At 41.6% G+C, this 21,000-nt stretch overlaps 1 protein-coding gene across 1 annotated transcript in view; it reads right to left on the minus strand.

The window, feature by feature from the left end:
* Positions 1-19,558, minus strand: part of NXPH2 (neurexophilin 2) — a 57,404-nt gene extending 37,846 nt beyond the window's left edge. The window contains exons 1-3 of the mRNA XM_074967289.1: positions 19,534-19,558; positions 18,927-19,061; positions 17,855-18,007 (exon numbers count right to left, since the gene is read on the minus strand). Of these exons, the coding sequence (XP_074823390.1) occupies positions 17,855-17,908 (54 nt within the window). The 5' untranslated portion in view covers positions 17,909-18,007; positions 18,927-19,061; positions 19,534-19,558. The remainder of the gene's footprint in view (positions 1-17,854; positions 18,008-18,926; positions 19,062-19,533) is intronic.
* Between the last annotated feature and the right edge of the window lie 1,442 nt (positions 19,559-21,000).

Below are 21,000 nucleotides of genomic sequence, written 5' to 3' on the forward strand. Positions count from 1 at the left end.
GATAGCAACAGGCCAAACTAAAAACTCCCAACAAACAAAAACGTTTTTCCTGGCCTTTCAGGGCACCTCTTCAGCTCATCCTCTGGAATTTGTTCCCAGCCCCTTTCTGGGCTACTTTTGGCTCATTCCCAGCCCCCGCTGGCTCTGTTCCTGGCATCCTTCACTGCTCTGGTATAGAGCACTAGGCCTCTGGGCCGGTTCCCCTGGAGTACCCAGCCTCCAGCAATCTCTGGTTCAGGGCCTTCCACAGGAGCCTACCCACCGGGGAGACTGACCTCCCTCAGCCCTTTAAGCTGTCACCTGATTTCCTTAGTCTCACCCTCACAGTCTGGGAAGCAGCTAATGAATTATGGTACAGGTATAGCTGGCCCTATCTCCCCTTAAAGGGTTCAGTCATTCTATAACACTGATGTAATAATACCTTAAATAATTATTATTGATCAAATGCTTTAAGACTGTTGGATGAAAAGCATGATGTACAAATACAAAATTAATATTGGAATGAATCATTCCAAGAAATATATTCAAACAGTGTAATTTTCTTTGGAAAATATTTCTGAAGACGTTAAAGAAATTGCTTTCAAAGTATTGAGCTTCAAGTTCTTAGTATCAGGTTTTGAAGAACCTTAATCAGGGACTCTGCAAAACCAGGGAGATTTTACATTAATTAAAGTTTAACTTAGTAAAATGCAATTCCAGGGGATAAAATAACAAAGCTGTACTGACATGAAGAGTACTGAGCACTTTACCATCTTGGTCTCAGTATCTGGATCTTTGTGTGCACCCTTCAAGACCCATAAAATGACCTCAGGTCAACAAGGCCTATGACACCCTTAGCGAAGGCAAATATGATGATTTCGTTTTGGCTAAAGCAGATGAAAGTGCAGTTTTAATGTAAAGATCTCACCAATTTTTTAAAATCTTAGATGGGGTCTCTAAAGATTGTTTATGTTTAGAAACTTGGGTTCAACAATTTTAAGGCCCAGGTGATAAGTTAGAGATGCAGTTACTACTGGGCAGGATAGCAAGTCCATTCAAATCACTGAACACTTTAGCATCTGAGATGTTCCCTTCTGGACCTGGTATAAAACTCTGGCTGACTCCAGGTTGGCCATTTTATTCAGAGAGTGAAAGTGGCAACAACCTTTTAGGCAAATAACCCTTTTATTTTATATGTGTCTTTCCTTGAAATAAAAGCTGTTTGCAGAACTTGTAGCAAACATCTTCAATTTTGGGATAGTTTTCAGGTGCTAAGTTCCAAGGGAGCTGTTTTGTGGATACACAGTGTGTCATGCAATGTGATGCTTCTTCCTCACATTGTAATCTGTCCATTTAGACATTGGTTAATTGTTAATATATTTAAAAAAAATCATATTGGGGTTGTACGGAGGACAGTACAGCGCTTGGAGAGACAGACTTCAATCACTGTCTAAACTGCAGTATCTTAGATATGGATCTTCCTTTGCCTAGCTGGAATTTAAAAGACCCTAATAAAGTTATGGCAATTTTAAGACACTAATTCTAGTGGAAATTTTATATAATCATTTGAATCTGGATCATTTCCTTTGGGGAGCAAGGTATTTATATCTGCTATTCGGGTGATCTTTCTGTAACATTAAAGATAGATGACATATGTTGGAAACAACAGTGAAGACAAAGCAAGGAACTCTACTTTTTTATGTCTCCAGGAGGAGAAAAAGATTTTGGTGCCTATATTCAGAGCTCAAAGCTATAGCCAGAATCATGAAGAAGGAAGAATAATTTGCCATGAAGAATGATGCTTTTGGAGAAACACAATAGAATTTCATTGTCTCAATGGAGATGGAGAGAGACCCGTTGTGAATTACTGAATTAGACCATGATCCTGCACCGGGATCGGCTAGTGCAGATCCCCCAGTCCTACATGGATTCCAGGGGCTGTAGTGTCACCCTGAATGGGCGCAAGTGACTGCACTAGTAGGTGCTGCAGAACTGGAGCCATAGTGAGAAAGTGAGTAAAGAAACTGGGGGAAAAGATGATGCATTATAAAACGTACTTTAATCACTTATGTCAATTGTAGGTTAGTATTTAATTGTAACAGTTTGTGGTACATTAGTAAATGAACTGTAATATACTGAAGAATATTTTATGAAAGTAATTTAGTCATAGATCTCGCTACAGAATCTGCTATTAAATCTTTGCTGGGAAGGGGGAAGAGACTGTCAATTTTTAATGCCATTTATAAAGTGTGTAGTTTAACAAAGTGCACATTACCACAGTCCTACTGTACTTTCTCCTCCAGGGTTAGTCATTTTACATTTATGCTTTTATTTCCTTCAAAGGATTTGTACTTCCATATACTGTATATTCCAGGTAGGTATAAAATTTGATGTTTCTAACCAAACTAATGAATCTCTCATACACATTTATTGTTCTAATTTCTGGTTACTACCAGCGACACCAGAAAAACAGCTTTATCCAAGCTCTATATGGGAAGTTTATCTTTTTAGCAGTGATGATTTGTAAGGAAGCTGGTTGAAGCACCAGCTAGTAGGATTATTTTACAGACTTGTCTAACTTTATTTCCTTCAGGAATGGGATATCTGAAATAATATCTGACTAATATCAACAGAACACATTGCCTCTTTCAAGTGCACCTCTAAAAAAAGACTTTTAATTGATTTTACACTTATAACATTGACAGCTGTCGGAGGTGTCATTATTTGCAACGAAATGCAGCTCCCAGGAGCTGATGGGCCACTTCTTGATTAAGAAATTGCTGAAGCTGTGAGATAAACAGTTTGGGCGTTTGAGGGTGCTTGTGTATAATCCTTGGTATTATTGGTCTTTTAGATGGGCCATTTTTATGTATTATTGTGTTTAATCACTTCCTGAGCACTGCCCGTGGGCTCAGCCCCTATGCAGAGCACGGTGTAGAAGACAGCTTTGCCCTGAAGAACTCACAATTGAAGAAGACAAACAATAGACAACAGTGGCAGAGTGTCTTGTCTTGTTTTGTTGGGCAGAACAGCAGCAATGTCTATTGGTGAATTAAGACTAATAGGCTGCATAGAAGACTCCTGCTTGAAGAAAGGATATGAAAGATAAGAATGGTGCGGGTGTGCCAGACTGAGATAGCAAGGGCATTCCAGCCCTAGGTCAATGTGGAAGAAGGCCCGGAGATGGAAATGGGAGAGATCCACCATCATCATTGTTAGGTATAATGTTGGTTTGTTTCACTACGAAAGCATGGACAGATTAAAGGGAAGCATTCACCACATCATTCCTCCATTCTTCTGACTGTAACTAGGGCCCAGTTTACATTAGAAAAGGTATGTTGGTATATTTATACCAGCAACCCCCACACAGAGTAGACACAGCCTATAGTAGAGCCCACTTAATAGAAACCCAGATATTAACAACTTCTGTTTAATAGCAACATTTTGCTGGGAACCAATCCCATAAGACTTTAATGGTAATGAGATTCGGATATTGGCAATAGCATGCTTCTTATTAGCAATATTTTTGGAAGAAGGTCACCACCTGCAGGCAGGTATGTGGGGCTGCAGCCTCAGAGAGAAGCACTGGGACATGCCAAGCAATCCCTGCAGGCAGGGCAGGAAGTGCTGGGACCTGCCTATCCTAGCTGCAGCTGCGCAAACCTGCCTGCAGCTAGTGCTCAGACCATCCTAGCAGTTCCTGCTGGGGCTGCAGCCCTGCATACCTGCCTGTGGACAGGGGCCACGCAAAAGGTAAGGGGCTGGGGCGGGGGGAGTTGCAGAGTAACTCTCCCTGTGCTCTCTGGGGGCTGCATTGCCATGGGATTGCATGTACGGAAGGAAGTGCTGGGATATGCTGAACCCTGATTCCCAGACAGTCCCCATGAAAAGCCCTGGTAACCGGGCTGCAGACTCCCTCCCTGCTGCTGCCCTGCACACAGGCAGATTTGCAGGTCTGCATTCAGGGAAAGTATCTACAAGCGCTTCCTTCCCTGGGTCCTGCTTCACAAGCCTGCCTATACTACTATACCAGCAAAAGACTGCTTTTTCCCAGTACACCTTATACCAGTTTCCTGGACAAAATAAGCCATAACAACAAAAGCATTCTTTTGACAGTGTAACTGCACCTACGCTAGAGCTTTTGACGGTATAAAAATGTAATTAAAAGTCACCACTACCACTCTCTCCATCCACTCCTAAGTGAATTCGCCATACACTTCAGAGACAAGTTTTGCACATGACAAACCTCTTGGCCCAGATCCTGAACTGTGTCAGCATCAGCACAGCCCAAGGCTCGGGGTAAAGGTGTCCCCAGCATAAATCAGTGTGGCCTCTACTTTACACCCAGTTGCCCAGGGCACCAAAGTAGTAGCAGCAGCCAGATCTTTTTGGCCAGGCCACATCCTCTATGTCACAATGGGAAATGGGAGACATTTTTCACTGATGAAAATATTCATGCTTTCATGTCTCAGGGCATATAGGAGAGAACATAAAAAGACAGGCTTAGCATTTCAATGACTTATGAGCAGAACATGCACCAGTGGTATGAGGATGTTATTCCGCAACTGAAAGAACTACTCATTGAATAAAAAGAAAAGGAGTACTTGTGGCACCTTAGAGACTAACCAATTTATTTGAGCATGAGCTTTCGTGAGCTACAGCTCACTTCATCGGATGCATACTGTGGAAAAATAGTATGCTCAAATAAATTGGTTAGTCTCTAAGGTGCCACAAGTACTCCTTTTCTTTTTGCGAATACAGACTAACACGGCTGTTACTCTGAAACCACTCATTGAATAGTTCAACAGTAAATTGCTTGGTATTTTGCCCATTTACGTGTGTGTGCTTTGTTATGCCATTAGACGTTCTTATATTCCTCTTCCAATGAATATTATGTTGAAGATGTGCCTGAACCAAAACCCCAGATCTGACTATTCCACTTTTTGGTTAAGTCTGGGTCCAAATCTAAACCATTATTAAAGGAGAGTTTAATTAAAGCGGATACTGGTTTGCACCCTGGGGACTATATATTTAAAATTCACATACCATTTAAAGTTGTCTCCTCAGTTATCAGCTTTATTAACACCAATTAAAAAATCTAGTAGCGAGTCTGAACTGGACAAGACAACCCAATCCATCAAACCCAAACTAAGATAGTGAGTATTATATATGTAGCTTTCACCACATTAATCTTTTTACTCCACCAAAAAATTAAACTATTACATTCATTTAGAATTGCATTAAAATGTTATCAAAGGCTGAATTTAACAGTACGCTAGTATTCTTGATCTTCATGATTATTATGTGGGTTACATCAGAATTTCTCTCTCTCTTTTCCTGATGGTTAACAACGTAGAACATTGTGATGATTAAAAACAAGAAATTGAGTCTTGAGTAAAATAAGCAAGTATATAGTAACAGAGCCACTCCCCTTCCAAAACACCAGAGTATCCCTAAATAAGATACCAGGTTTAAATTCCCTAGTCGTAACAATTTCAGGCTCTCCATTGCTTATAATGGATATCACATCATGAAAATCTGCATAAAAGGTTTAAGAAATTAGTATAATAAAATGGATTTGAGTATGAAACACGTCAATTTTTTTCTTTTCCCCCATATATTTACTGGTGTTCCTTTCTAACACATTTTATTTTAAATAGAATGGGCTGGGAGATGGATGCACACTGGTGAATTTGCTTTCCTGTCCTAACGGGGGAAACAGATTTTATTTTTGAAAGCTATAATAATTACACACAATCAAAATGTATGAATATTATTTTAAGCTGATTTTGATTTGTGCACTTTCAATTGTGCATTCAGTTTTCACAGCTGAACTAGTGGAAAATACAAAAAAATTGGGAAAGAATTACATGAAAATGGATTTAACTGTTTTTGGAACTTGGTGGGAAAATCTGTCAGCAGTAGTTGTACCATTTTTGCTGTAACTAAAGCTGGGTTTTGAGAGGCAAAAAACCCAACTTTCTCTGCCCCCAAAATGCTAATATGTGCACTGCAGTGGAAGCGCAGCTTGCTGTACTGTTTGGTCTTGATGTGAATTTTACACACCAGAGCTCATTGCTACAGCAAGGAGACCTTGACAGGGAGAAGGTGTCAGAAGAAAAAAATACTGTATACACAAACAGTGCAATCTCTATGGCATCCACAGTTTTTGGAATGCTTGGCTGAGTGCTAAACAAAACCGCAAAACAAAACAAAATCCACATTTAAGCCAATTGGACTTTTGCCTCAGTAGGGGATAGCCTCACTAAGAGGTTTTTGTAAAAAAAACCCTTTGTGTAGAAAACAAAGCCAGAAAGTTTTCTGCATCCTTATAGTTGATTACCAACTGGGCAAATAAATGAAAGCAACATCCAAGTGTACCTGGGATCCACACACTAAAAGGGTTCACTGGATAGCCTCTCTCCACAAGCTGAGTTTGACCACATACAAAGTGGCTGAAATGCTCCCCATGGTTTTGCTGCCTCGGTTCTACTGAGCAGTGTAGCAGTATTGCTGGGGAAACTGAGGCAGGAATAGAAGGGCTGATTTTAAAGTGCAGAAACATTGAAATTCATGAACTGGGCTTCTCCTACCCATCCTTTCACATGGTGCCAGTCTCCATAGCACAGCCCTGTAACCCTCTACGTAAATTGCAAACTAGCGGCCAGATTCATCAGTACGGAGCAGCACAAAGCAGCTGAAATGATGTTCTGGAATATCTGCCCTTAAAAAAAAAAGTTTTAAGGTTGCTACATCACATCTTCAACTCAGAAATATCACGAGCACCATTGTCTTTGAGTTTCTTACTTAGTGTCTGTGTATGAAATTTTTAAGAGTTTTCTTAAAAAAACAAGGACATTCCAAGAGGGAAAAATTAAGATGGGGATTGAGAGGACATATCAGTAATTTAGAGTAAGATACATTACAGAACTGTTGTAATTATCCCAAAACCAAGCATTAGAAAGCCAGGATATTAAGAATTAAGGTTACACTTTAAAAAAATGTAGAACATGTTGGGGTTTGGAAATGCACGGTTAAAGCACTCAGACAACCTTAACTCTGCCCTGTCGTGATGCTATGCATAAACATATAATTAAGGCATTTTAGTATCCGTGGTCCCACATAAGATTAAATGGATATTTAAAGACGCTTAGTTTGTTTTGTTCCATATTTTTCTCTTCATGGTGTCACTAAGAGGCAGACTTAAGATTGTTTGAGTGCCTTCGCTGTGCATTTCCATAGCTTAGAATGTTTCAATTTTGTTGAAGTGTAACCATAACTCTGAACTTTCTGGGTTTCTAGTGCTTGATTCTGGAATAATTACAAACTCCCTACAGTGTATTTTACTCTAAATTACTGCTATGTACTCTCATCCGTGACATTTTTTTGTCTTCAAAATATGACATCAAAACATTGGGTTGTTTTGAATGCACTGTAGCTGTAATACAGCTTGGCTTTAGGACACCCAATGATTCAGCATCTTATCAAATTCTACTAGAAAAGTAAATTCAAACAGTATATGAAAAGTATCACATGAACTAGAAACTGGATTATAAACAGATAGCGTTAAACAGTAGCATATTAAGTTAATGGACATATGTCAAGAGGGGGTGGCACAGTGTTCACTGGCCTTGATAACTTCCCCTAACACCACAGATCCAGATATAGTGAGGAAGTCAGCCTCCTCCAGGGCAGTGTGGCTCCATCCTCCTACAGATAGTATGCTACCGTTCTGGGCTTGTAGAGGTGAAACAGAAAGATCCTTTTAAAATTAATTCTAAATCTAACTAATTACTTGTAAATTCTCAAACTGTATTCTATACTCAAAAGTGCTGTAATTCTAGGAAGGATAAACAATAGATACCTTTGTACATAAAAGTACTTGAACTCTTACTTTATGTGCAAAACTCAATTCATTGTTAACTATGGATCTGTGACTAACACTTTCATAATGTTCTCTCTCTCTCTTCCACCCTTCATTTGTTTTGGATTTTTTAGGCCCACTCCTGCAAGAAGCTCTGTGTTTATTGCAATGGACTACATAGGCACAGAATATCCACCCACACAGAGCTCCTTGCAGGATCAGGGCCTTTGATGGCATGCCTTTCAGGACATGATTATGTCTGAGTAAGCAGGGTCTAAGTGAGCTCTCCCCTGGTATCTAGTGATGAACTGGGAGAAAAAGACTTCAGAAGTGGACTGTATTTGCATAGACACACCTACTCTGCCTAGGTACTCCGCAGATGGAGCTACTTTGCCAAAGTAATCAACTCTGGCTGGTTTTGGGTTACAATTCATTTTTGCATTTAATGCTGGGATAATGAAATATTATTCTTATTGCATGAGTAAAGGACAGCAAAACTTTACTTGGTAGTCTTGACTGAAGGGGGGGTCACCCTAGCTGAAATCTCACTTGCAAAGCAGAGGTAGGGATGCCAACGCCCAGTTAAAGAGACAGGAGATAGGGATAGTTGTTTCTGTCCACCTTTATAGACTTTGCTTAAACAGTCCTAGACACCATCTGACCTGCTCTTCTTCTTCCCAGTTTTTAAAGACAGAGCTGATTAGATTCAGCTGAGAGTCCAATGTTTCTGTTCAGTGATTATCAGAGTTGAATCGCTGATAGCAGATCTAGGGGCTAAGCCTTTGACCTTGTGTGTGGACAGTGTTGCAGAAAAAGGCAATGTGGAGGCTACGCTAGCAGCGAGGTTCCCTGCTACACAGTGAAAGCACCGAGAGCTGGGCTGAGGGCATGGCTACACTGGAAACTTCAAAGCGCTGTCGCGGGAGTGCTCCTGTGGCAGCGCTTTGAAGTGCGAGTGTGGTCACCCGCGAGCGCTGGGAGAGAGGTCTCCCAGCGTTCCTGGTAATTCACCTCCATGAGGGGATTAGCTCTGAGCGCTGGGAGCCTGTTGACACTAGCGCTTTAAAGCGCTCTGACTTGCTGCACTCAGGGGAGAGGGGTGATTTTTCACACCCCTGAGCCAGCAAGTTAGAGCGCTATAAAATGTAAGTGTAGCCAAGCCCTTAGTGGTGGAACCTCAGCACATGGCATCACAGAAGCGGTAGCGAGCAGCAAAGAGCAGCGGCAAGCAACCAGCAGCAGAGTTAGCAGCTGCAATAAGCCAACCGCAGAGTGGCTCAGCAGCAGCAGAGGCATTGCTTGAGCGCCCCCCCTATCCCTGCACCACCACTTCCAGGGTGGAAGGTGAACCCACCTCTGAGCTCTGGGTCTTTGCTGACTAAGGACAACCAACTATCAATGGGGTGTAGTGAAAGGAAAGGGGAGTGACATGTTAAAGGGACATTCATTTGTTGGACTTTCACACTGCAGGGTGAGAAAATGAGGCAAAGGACATTGCCCATATGTACTGTGGGTTGGGTGTTTGCTTGTGGTCACATGCATTTGAATCATGGTTGTGTTGTTTTCACAAATGAATGCTTGGTTTCCTTTCCCTGTTAAAAGTTTTCTTTTGTTATACACAGACTTGGTGCTTGCAAGGGGGAAAGTATTGCCTCTTAGAGGTACCCACAGGTCCGCCGAGGGGGGAAAGGGGGTAATTGCCAAGGGCCCCGGGCGATGTAAAAGGGCCCTGGGCCTCCTGGCCGCCGCTGGCAGCACAGCAGAGCTAAGGCAGGCTTCCTGCCCGTACTCACTCCGCGCTGCTTCTGGAAGCGGCCGGAACGGCCCTACAGCCCCTGGGGGGACCTCTGCCCCCAGCGCCGACTCCACAGCTCCCATTGGCTGGGAACTGTGGCCAGTGGGAGCTGCGGGGTGGCGCCTGTGAGCAGTGGCACACGGAGACCCCCTGGGCCCTCTGCCTAGGAGCCGCTGCCAGAGGTGTGTGCTGGTCACTTTCAGGAGCTGCCCGACGTAAGCACTGACCCCCTGACCACCTCCTGCACCCCAACCCTCTGCCCCAGCCTAGAGCCCGCACCCAAACTCCCGCCCAGAGCCCGACCCCGCACCCCTTCCCACACCCAAACTCCCTACTGCACCCAAACTCCCTCCCAGAGCCTGCACACTGCATCCCCTCCAGCACCCAAACTCCCTCCCAGAGCAGAACCCCTCAACCCCTCCCGCACCCCAGCCCCCTGCCCCAGCCTGGTGAAAGTGAGTGAAGGTGGGGGACAGCAAGCAACAGAGGGATGGGGGATGAGTGAGCAGGGGGCGGGGTGTCTGAGAAGAGGCAGGACAGGGCGTGGCCTCAGGGAAGCGGTGGAGTAGGGAGCGGGGCAAGGGTCTTTGGGTTTGTGTAATTAGAAAGTTGGCAACCCTACTGGGCGGGCATGTGGAAGCCCTGGCCATGCTGGAAGAGTGCGCCCAGCAGTGCAACCAGCAGCTTGCTGGGCACCAGCCAGCGCAGGTGCAGCACTGCCCAAATGTCGGGCGGATCGCATCCGCGCGGCTTGTGCATGTGTGGGGGCCTATTGACTGTTCTTCCCTGGGACCCAGAATTGCTGTCGGTGGGCCTGGGTACCCAGGATCTGTTAAAGGTGGTGGTTAGTTTTCCCAGATCACTGGGTGGGTGCTCAAACCGGTTCTGTTTTGCATTGTTTTGAGAAACTCCGAAATACTGAACCTGGCTGTTGTTGCTGCTGACTCTGGCAGAAGGGTTACATCTGCACAGAGTCTAGCGCATTTTGGGTGCTACTACAATATAAATAACAATAGTGCTTGGAATAAAGGTCAAAAGAGGGTGAGAAATTGTTTGCATGATTCAGGGTGGAACCAAGTAATGAGATGAAATTAGAAAAAGGTAGACTAAATATCTAAAAGGTAGACTAAAGGTAGACTAAAACTTGCAAATGGTATGATCCGTTAAATTGTGGAACTGGGATAGGTTTCTAATGAAAGTGGTGAAAGCTATGTTGCATGAATTATTAAAAATTAGACTAGACACCGTGATAGAAAATATACCATAGGAAGCAATCCGGTGCTGTCAGGGGTATAGATTAGATAACCTAACAGGTCTTTTTCTTTAAGTTGCATGATTCTATAAATTTCCTAAAGATGCTCGACAGTAATTTAAGCTACTAGACTTCATTGGAAATCAAGAGAGTAATAAATTAAATGTAAAGACAACTAAAGGACATAATTTAGGAATTTTGGGAAATATTCTAAAACATAAATAGGTCACTTTGGCTTTGAACTCAGGAGAAGAAGAGTTGAAGGAGAATATGATGTTTGAAGTCAAACCTATGGTTGATTTATGTTGGCCATGTTGGGATGATAACTTTCAAACCTTCTCCTCTTTTTTACATCTCCCACTTATTGGTCCACTAGAAATTCCCAGGCAAACACCTCATCGCTGTAGCAGAATTTGGCCACATGGCAATTTGATAGACAGAAATAAAAAGATACGTGAAAATACATCCCGTGCACCTGGAAGAAGCCAGCCCCGTATCTGTTCAGTAAAAGTGCCTTTACTTTTACCAATACTTAAAATCAAGAAGCTTAGATTGGCAAAAAAGAAAAGGGCAATGCTTCTCACAAGAATGAATTGGTGAAATTGACTTTAATGGTCCCATCTAGTGTGTAAATACAAATTTAAGACTTTTTTTAAAAAATGGTCTGTGAAAATATATTTAAGAAAATGTAAAATGTTAGTTTAATGACCCTCTATATCCTAATGATTCTTGAGATGTTAAGATCTATGCTGTAAATACATACACACAAGGAATTGTTTAAAAATGTGTATTATTGATCTGATGGACTGAGATAGCTGAACGGGAGCCATAAAAGTTTATCTTGTCAGCATGTAATATTGATAAAAATAACAATAAAAACCTTTTAAAAAGCTTGTTGGTCAACTAGTAGAGATACTGACTTATCTGGAGCCTTTATGGCTTGGTGTTCAGTATATATGAGTATTTAGACACAATTTTAAAATCTGTATGCACCAACTTCCTATTATGTCTAAGGGGATCATGATGCGTGAATAAATGTTACCAGAAATAGTGCCTGGATCTCATGAGTTCTAGACCCACGTCCAAGCCACTAGACCACAGCATCTCCTGCTGCCAAACCCCTGCCAAGCATTTAGAGTAAAATTTTCAAGAGCACCTAAGTGACTTAGGAGAAAGTCAATGGGACCTAGCTGCTTAGGGACAGATTTCAAAGGTATTTTGGTGCCTAAAGATACAGACAGGTGCCTACAGAGCTTTAAGCATCTAGGTAGGTTAGGCACCTATTTAAGTGCTTCATAAAATCTCTCTGGCTATATCTCTAGGTAGCAAAATACATTTAAAAATCTTGCCCTAAGTCGTAGGTCCCATTTACTTTCAACAAGACTTAGGTTCCTAAGTGCCTACGGGTACATCTACACTGCGATAAAAGACTCACGGCACAGCCAGAGCTGGTCCAGGTCAGTTGACTCAGGCTAGTGGGTCTCAGGCTGAGAGGCTATAAAATTGTAGTGTAGACATTCAGGCTCCAGCCCAAGCCCAAACATCTATGCTACAATTTTATAGCCCTCTAACCCGAGCCCCGCAAGCCTGAGTCAACTGACCTGGGCCAGCCGCAGGTCTTTTACTGTATTGTAGACATAACCGTAGTCACTTCTAAAAATGGGATCTTGTCTCTATTATCGTCTCTCTATCTCCATTTTTCCCATCTGTTAAATTAGGCTACTAGTAATTAGCAAAAATTATTGCACATATTTATTGTGTATTTCAGCAGGGGCTGTGAGGCAAACATTATCATCCCCATTCTACAGATTGGGAAACTGAGATGCAGAGGTTGAGTGACTTGCTTGGGAAGATGGGAGACGTGTTGTGATCTAGTACATTAGGCCTGGGCATCACCATCAGGAGACCCAGGTGTCAGTTTTCTACACTGTCTTGCTGTGTGATTTTTTTTTTAACAAAATCCTTAACTTCTCTATACCTCAGTTATGCTACATGTAAAATGTGACTAATATTTACCTACCGCACAGGACTAGATCAACCGATGTTTGAAAATCATGTTTAGATCCTTATGTGGAAGGTGCAAAGTATCACCATTATATTTCATTAATACAAACTGAAATATAATTCTCATTCCACCTTCTTAATATACATCTTTCATGTCATGCAATGGAAATTTCACAACTTTGTTAATCCTACTACCCACAACAGTTGGTCTGTTTTAAACTTCAGTCTCTTTCCATCCTCCTTAAACTATCTATACTCTGCTGTATTAAGCCAAGGCAGATTTGGTTTTACATTTTCTGCAGTGTCAAGCAAAACACCAAAATAAACAAGGTGAAATCTTGGCTCTACTAAAGTCAACAGCACAACTCCTACTGAATTCAATAAGAACAGGATTTCACCCAAAGGATTTAAGGCGACTGGAGAGTCTTGGTTTTCTATCTGAAATGCAAAATATACAGGATTTGCCATGTCAACCAGTTGTAATTATTTCAGGCAAAATTATCCTTACATAGAGGGGGCCCAGGTTAGCAGGGATAAGGAGCACAATTCAGGTTTGAGGGGACCTTAGCACTGCATTTCAGACTTTTCAACACAGACTTCTATTAATTGCAAACTTTGATATATGTTGATATGCCAACTTTCAAGATGTTTGTGTTTCTTCTAATATTACAGTGTTCCAGTAAGGTTCTTTTCCCCTTAGAGTTGTACCTTCTTATCAATGATTTAAGTCTGTTTTAACAAAGACTATGTCTGAGAATTTTGGATTGTTTGTCAAATCTAATTTTTAATAAAGGTAACTATTTCAGCTATTTTAAAAAAATTAAACACAAATGGACTAATTTCTTACTGATTTTCCCTTAAACCAAAGCTACATTAACCAGTCTTACTGAGAGAAAAGTTCTTAAATAAACTTCTCCATTGCATGTGCACGCACACACACACAATCACAAGCAACTTAAAAATAATTCATCTGCTTTTAAGAAGTATTTATAAAACAAGTGGCTCTTAGATGAACAGCATGTTTGACAACTCTTTGCCAAGTGAGGAAGTTTATAGCTAAGTTAGAATTGAGTTTCATGAGAATGCTGACATAACTTGAACTATAGGCACTAGAAAGTGCTGCTATATATATATATATATATATATATATATTTCAAATCTTATGCTGCAAAGCTTCAGGAAGTAGAATTTGAAGAACAAACAAGCAGTTAAACTACCCTGTTACAGAACCATTACAATGCACTGCACTAGCATTTGTCTATAAATGTAAAACACTGAGATAAAGAACTACTGGCCCATTCTTACAGAGCTAAAGGAAAATCAGACTTGCACCCATGAATCAAATGCAAAAATACATGACCATTGATATTACCTGGAATTAAGAAAGTGAAGGTGCATTGTTTGTTTTTGTTTATTTGTTTAAGTAGTTCCCCACATTTTAAATTAGGGACCTATGTAAATAACATGACATTTTTCATCAGCAAAATATAAATAGGGGAAATACAATGAAGTTAAGAAAAAAGCAGGCTAAATATCAGGAAAACTTGCTAACAGTAAGATTTATTAGAATGGGGAATAATCTCCCAAGGAGAGCGGAGGAAGCCCTAACTCTTCAGACTCTTAATATTAGATTTGACAAAACACTGGCAAATGTACTGAAGAAAATAATCCAGTATTGATAGAGGATGTAGTAGATGACCCTAGTACTTTAGTTCTTTTCCACTGCTAATGGGGGTGATTCCATTATTCATAAAATATAATTACTAATGCAACACTGAGTAATTAAATGACAACTGAACATCTTAATTAATATTAAATGTAAAGCAATTGTAACTACTGGTTATAATATTGTAGCAGCTTTTTATTTTGTCTTGTTGCCATTTAGCCAATAACTGCCCAGATCAGTATTGACTGTGCACAAATTATCATTCTGACGTATACTGACTAGGGATGTATGGAGTAAACTGATTTATAAATTGAAGATACTCCTAGAAAAGTGAGTTAGCACACCTCTGTAATCTGATATAATGGCATGCACTCTCATCGTATAATATACTTGAATATATAAAGTAGTGTAAAAAAGTGTGTATGTCTATACAGACTTTCATTTGTATTTGAAAAGCATATACTGATTTTGAACTGAAACTGGATAAAGTGTATTTTTTATTTTTAGTTCTAAATGCCTTAAGAAATATGGCTCACTCACTGATGTATTTATTTTTTGCATTTTAGCACCTTTTCTCATTAAACATGAATATTATATACTTAAGAAGAAATTAACCTAAAAAAATCATCATCCCAATTCCTGTAAGAAATTTTGAGATGAAGGCGTGTTGATTATACAAAGTTTGCTGGGTTACAAGCATTTTGCTCTATCACAACTCTAAAAATGGTAATTTTCTCTTAATTGGCTGAAATGCGGAACCCCTTGTAGTATATTAAGATTTTCTATGTTTACTTTTGATGGTTTAAAAAGATAAGACAAGAATTGATATTTAAATATCACTAATATCAGCTTGCTAAAATTCTACTAATTAGATTCCAAGAAGAAATTATTCATTTGAAAAATCTAATCTATATACCACCATAGGTACCAAGTGTTCAAAATTCAATTTAGTATTCTCTGTTTAGAACAAAATAACAATAAAACTATAGCTTAACTTTAGTTAACAGAAGGCAAATGATAAATAAATGTCCTGATATAATCCAGTACACCACAAAAGTATAAACACAACTTTTTAAATATTAGCATTACTTGGTACCCCAAAGCTACCCCTACAATCTAAGACACTGTTGCTTTGTTTCAAATTATTTTTGATTAAATTCATGATAAGCATTGCAGGACTAAGTGCCTCCAAAGCTTTAATTGTTTGTGATGTAAATAGTGAAAAGGCAGAATAATCACGACTCCCCCTCTGAGAGTTATACAGCTTGTATCATCTGAGAACAGGTATTGACTGCATGTGATTTTTGTAGCATCAAAGAAAACATATTTTGGTTCTTCAAAGTGATCAGCGTTCACACTAAACAGTTTTAAAGACCACAGCAAGTAAGTTCACATCATCATCCATAAAAAATGTGGAACACAACTGATGCCTGTTGGGACAAGTTTTAATCAGTCCCTTTGATATCTGGTAGTAAAAAAGAAAAAGAAAAAGCGTTTCCATTTAGTTCTCTCCTCCTCAGCAACTTTGTAATCCATTTACTGCTTTCCATTCACATCCCTAACCCCTGTGTGTTGGTTAGCTAGAAACCGTGTTGTAAGAATGTGAAGAATGTAAACAGCCTTTTATTGTCCAAAAGGATAGCAGTGTGAAAGAAATGTGTGCCTTATCGCAAGACTGCAGCTCCATACTTCATTGCCATGATAAAGTGCTGAAGCAAAAAACATTACAAGACAAGCACAATCCAAAAACGGATTAGAATTTTACATAAGCTTCCTCAAAAACTAATCAATCAACTCATGCTTTAATATTAGAATCCAGTTCTTAAGGAGGGTGTTTAATAATCCTTTCAAGGGTTATTACACATTCCCTATTGACTATGGTGACAAACTTTCAGATACAAGACAGCTAGGAAAAGAGGCAGAACTTTTGCAGCATAAATCAGAGATAACTGCTCACATAATTAACATACTCCTGGAAAAAGGCATTTTGAAATAAAATTACAACGTTTTCTTTGCTTTCAGGTAAGGCTGGCAAACTCATTTTAAGGTTCTTTATTCCCCCCACCCCCCCCAAATTCAGTTTATTTTTCACTAATATCCCAAGAACCAGAATTTTATATTCTCATTAAAAGAGGTGTGCTAGCGATTACACTCTTTACACACCTATTTCAAATAAACATCTCATTTTAATTTCATTTTGTAGCTCCAGCTTTTTAAATCTATATTGCCGAAACCTACTACTTCAGTCACTCAAATTCTTTTGCATTTAACGTATAATTAAACAGTACTACACAGGCACATGTTCCTGTATCGAATCCAAAGGGAGAGAAATCCTTGTGTGGAGTCCAACAAAGAATCATAAACTCTACAATAACTGTTTAATATGCAGTTAGGAAAACAGAAAAGTTCATAAGGATAATAATTTTAAGCCAGTGTTTGTCATTCACTTCTTTAAAATAGTTAACTAAATTGGTACTGCGCAATGCTAACTGTGGATCTAGAGTAAGGTTCAGAAGTGGAATTGTGGTACTCTGAAGCATCGCGTAGCTCAGGATATTCAACATGTCCACAGTCACAGATATGTCCTACAGGCAGTTACAGCTTCTATTGTTAGAGAGCATTATTTAAAATACAGGCCTTAGAAATCTGAAATCTCAATTAAACTTACTGAAAAATATTACAAAAAATACAGAGAAAACTATGGCACTCTTAAAAGACAATCTTAATTTATGGGTCTGTAACAATCAGTTGCTTTGCTGCAAGTTGTGGCTGCCTTTATTGGATTAAAGTCTACTCCCTATTTTATCTCCAAAAGACAGTAGGCAGGTAGACAACAATCATTACCTTTCCCAAGTAACATGACAGCAGTTTAATGGGAGAGAACATACAGATTGTGTGTTAAGAACTCGTATTTAGTTGCTCTTAAAGTTGCACGAAACAAGCAGGCAGAAAAAAGAGTGTTAAATGCCATGCTCCCAGTAAAAAGGCACCACAATCCAGCATAATCACCACCGAGCACAAATGTTTGATGAAGGGGCATGTGCTCCATTACTTTGGAAATCTGAAACTGGTTACAAAAAACTAAACTCATCCTGGATAATTAAATAAACCCTCTGCAAAGATTCTGGTTTCAGGTATTTCTAGCCTACATAACAACCTGCAAAGGAATGCCTGCTGCTTTGACACAGAGATAGATGCAAACGCCTTTCAGAAGCGCCTTGGCTATAGCTTTCCAAGGGCTCTGCAGTTACTCCTAGCATAAAGATTTATTTAAAAAAAAAGAAGCAGACTTACAAGCTGAAGGAAGCTCTGTACCACAAGAAGAGGCAGGGGCTGCAGGTACATCATTCTGGCTTGGAGTCTAGGAGATGATTTCCCTTACTTGGATCTTGCACATCTCCACTTTGGGGGGCAGGACTGAGTACAGGGACATACCACTGTGATCACCTTAAGCAAAACGCAAACCGGGAGAATCAAACCCCCAACACATCCTCAGCGCAGCGCTCCGCTCCTCAGGCAGCGGGGCGACCTGAACTGGCCACGGCAGAGCCCTGCCGTGCCGCTGCAGGACCGGACCTGAGATCCAGGGGGGCCGTCACCTCCCCCCACCCCCCCGGGGGCCGAGCAGCCGCCGCCGCAGCGGCCGCATCCCCGCTGCGCACGCCAGCCGGCTCTCCAGCTGCCCGCCCCGCTCGCGGGCTGCGCGAGGCCGGGCGGGGAGGAGCTTGGGAGCGCGGGGTCCCGCCGGGGAGTTGGGGGTGGCGTGGCAGTGAGGAGCCGCGGTCTGGGGGGGCGGCGGAGGAGTCAGGCGCGCTTGAGGGGGGGAAGTGCGGTGGCGGGGCCGGGGCGTGCCCGGGGGAGCGGCGCTCGGGGTGGGCCCCGCAGGGCAAACAGGACGGGCAGGGGCGCCACGGCCGGGGAGGCGCTGAGGCGGCTGAGCCAGGAGGGGGAGCCGCGGCCGGGGTAAGCGGCCTGTCCCCGGGGGCACGTCGGGCGGCATCGCTCTGACTGAGGCAGGAGCTTCGAGTCCGCGGTCCCGGGGTGTAACGCTGAGGGGGGCGGGCGTCGGGCGCAGCCTGGGGACTCTCTCCAGGCCCGCGGGGGGGGGGTTGTAATCACGTGCGCGGGCCACGGGGGTCTGGACCAAACCCCCCCGCCGCTCCCCCCAGCGCGGGTGCTCCTGCGCCGGTGTCCCGGGAGCCCCCCCCCCGCCAGCCACCAGCTGGGAAGGGGAGAAAGGCAGCTCGCTGGAAGTGGGGCTGCTCTAACCCGGGGGGCAGAAATGTCCCGTTCTGCGCTATGAGGAAGGGGGGATTCATAGGGCGGGTTAAGGATTGGCGGTAGCAGGACTGTCCTTATTGCTAACCGTTAGTCCGTGCCCGGTGCGCACGGCTCCGCTGCAGGCTCAGGGCTGACCAAGTAAAGCAAGTTTGCATTTTTCACCTCCGGACAGGACACACTGGGGATCACCTTGAACATCATTTCCATCTCCTTTGGCCCCCTGGTTAAAGAAAAGTATTTAAAATGATCAACTATTTAACCCCTGCCGCCCCCACAATCTCCATGTTCTCACTGCTTTCCCCTCTAAAAGGAAAGGGAGGATGGTTTGGCTTAATTTACCCATTTTATCCTGATTTTTAGGAAAGCCCGCTGTATTTATAGTGCCCCATTTATAGTTCCCTTATAAATCTCTATTTGCAGCTCAGATACAGTGCTGGAGAGGGTATGGGAAAGTGTGTGTTTTGTTTTCAGCGTTGTCCTATAGGAGAATAATGCTTGGCAGAAGCAGGGCTACCCAGCTACAGGACTTGCAAAAGTCAGTTTATGTTACAGCGTTTAGGCATTTAGAGCTAGTTATAGGAAACTATTTAGGGTTCAACACAATGAGATTTCACTTTCTTCCCGTGTGACTCCAGAATGTTGCCAGAAAGACTGACTATCCTTTATAAAATGCACTTTTCCATGTTACATACCTTAGCAAGGGCCATTGATTCTTCCCGGAGACATGAATGCAGGTGGCTGCACCAGCTGTTTCATCAAAGCCAGGGTCCATCATCACCATAACTCTGGAGACACTTACAACTTCTCCAGGGGATCAGAGCACACAAACCCTATTAATTAACTCACCCGTCTGAGCTAGAACAGTGTCTACAAGGGGAGGGAAAGTTCTTAGTTCAGAGCAGATTGTTTTCACATTCAGGAAAAAGAGTGTTATTGCTCATGTTACAGAAGAGAGTAGAATCTAGCACATAGGTAATAAGATACAGGCATGGCAAGTCAGTTGATACACATGTTTGAAAAGATGCAGGGAAGGGGTTGGGGGGGCGAGTCCAAGCAAAACAAACCAGGATGAAATGATTTTCTTTTAGTGGCTAAAAAAAAACCCAACAAAAAACAAACACACACACCTGGACCAATTTTTGAGAAAAGGATAAGAAGCTTGATGCTTTTCACTCTCTGCCCTCCTTCCCCTAAGTGCCAGATGATTAGTTAAACCCTGAAAAAGGAGAAGTAAAGTTTTGAAAACATGGTGTGTTCATGAGGCAAACTGTTCAGCTGAAGTTCCAGTGTGCTCATAGAGCAGATAGCTGCGTTGAACACACACACCTACTGCTTTCTGTGGAAGTGAAGTGGTAGTGCTTTTATTTTTAATTGATGTGACTGTTTCGAGCTTGGCAGTGCCACATCTTTCTAATCTGTAATTTGCATGTGAGGTGATATGCAACCTCTCTACCACCAGGCTGAAATTGGGATAGCAGCAGTTGTTTCATTTTTCAAAACCATGCCTGTCATTTGCAGATTAGTTTCCCCGTAGTTTTCTCTTGCCATGTCTCATCTCATTACTAACTCTGTGTTCCAATTTCATTTTAAACTTCTCAAAGCCTCACTAGTAAAAAAATGTTTAAAAATCCTTTAACTATCCAGAAAAACGGGCACAATTTTACCAGATGATTGCAATAATGTAGTTGTATCCATTAGTTTCCCACTGAGGTTCCTCTTCTGTATGTGTTATATATGGAATTGTATTCTGTGCATGGGATATAGTCTTAAATCTCAGGTATTCATTTGGGTCTGAAAAATTACACTTGGTCCATAACAATAAACAAAATTCAACTAGGCAAACTCTAAAATGAGTTCATTTTCATCACACTCTGAAGATACAGAAAATACCTTGAACAAACACACATGCTCATTGAGATCATCCACTAAAATTCAATCTGCACAGGTGCAGATATTTTTATAATATTTAATATTTTGAAAGTTTGCCCCACTTATGTCCTTTTTAGCAGATTTGCTTAGTGCTGCATTTTTACTTTTTTTTTTTAAATAGAGAATAATCAATTTCAATGACATATGGATTTACACTTACCTAATAGAATTTGAATCTAAATGCTACTTCCGTATCCTGAGTTAAAAACAAATGGTGCCTTCTACAAACA

This window comes from Natator depressus, chromosome 11 (genome assembly GCF_965152275.1).
Source record: "Natator depressus isolate rNatDep1 chromosome 11, rNatDep2.hap1, whole genome shotgun sequence".
NCBI lineage: Eukaryota > Metazoa > Chordata > Testudines > Cheloniidae > Natator > Natator depressus.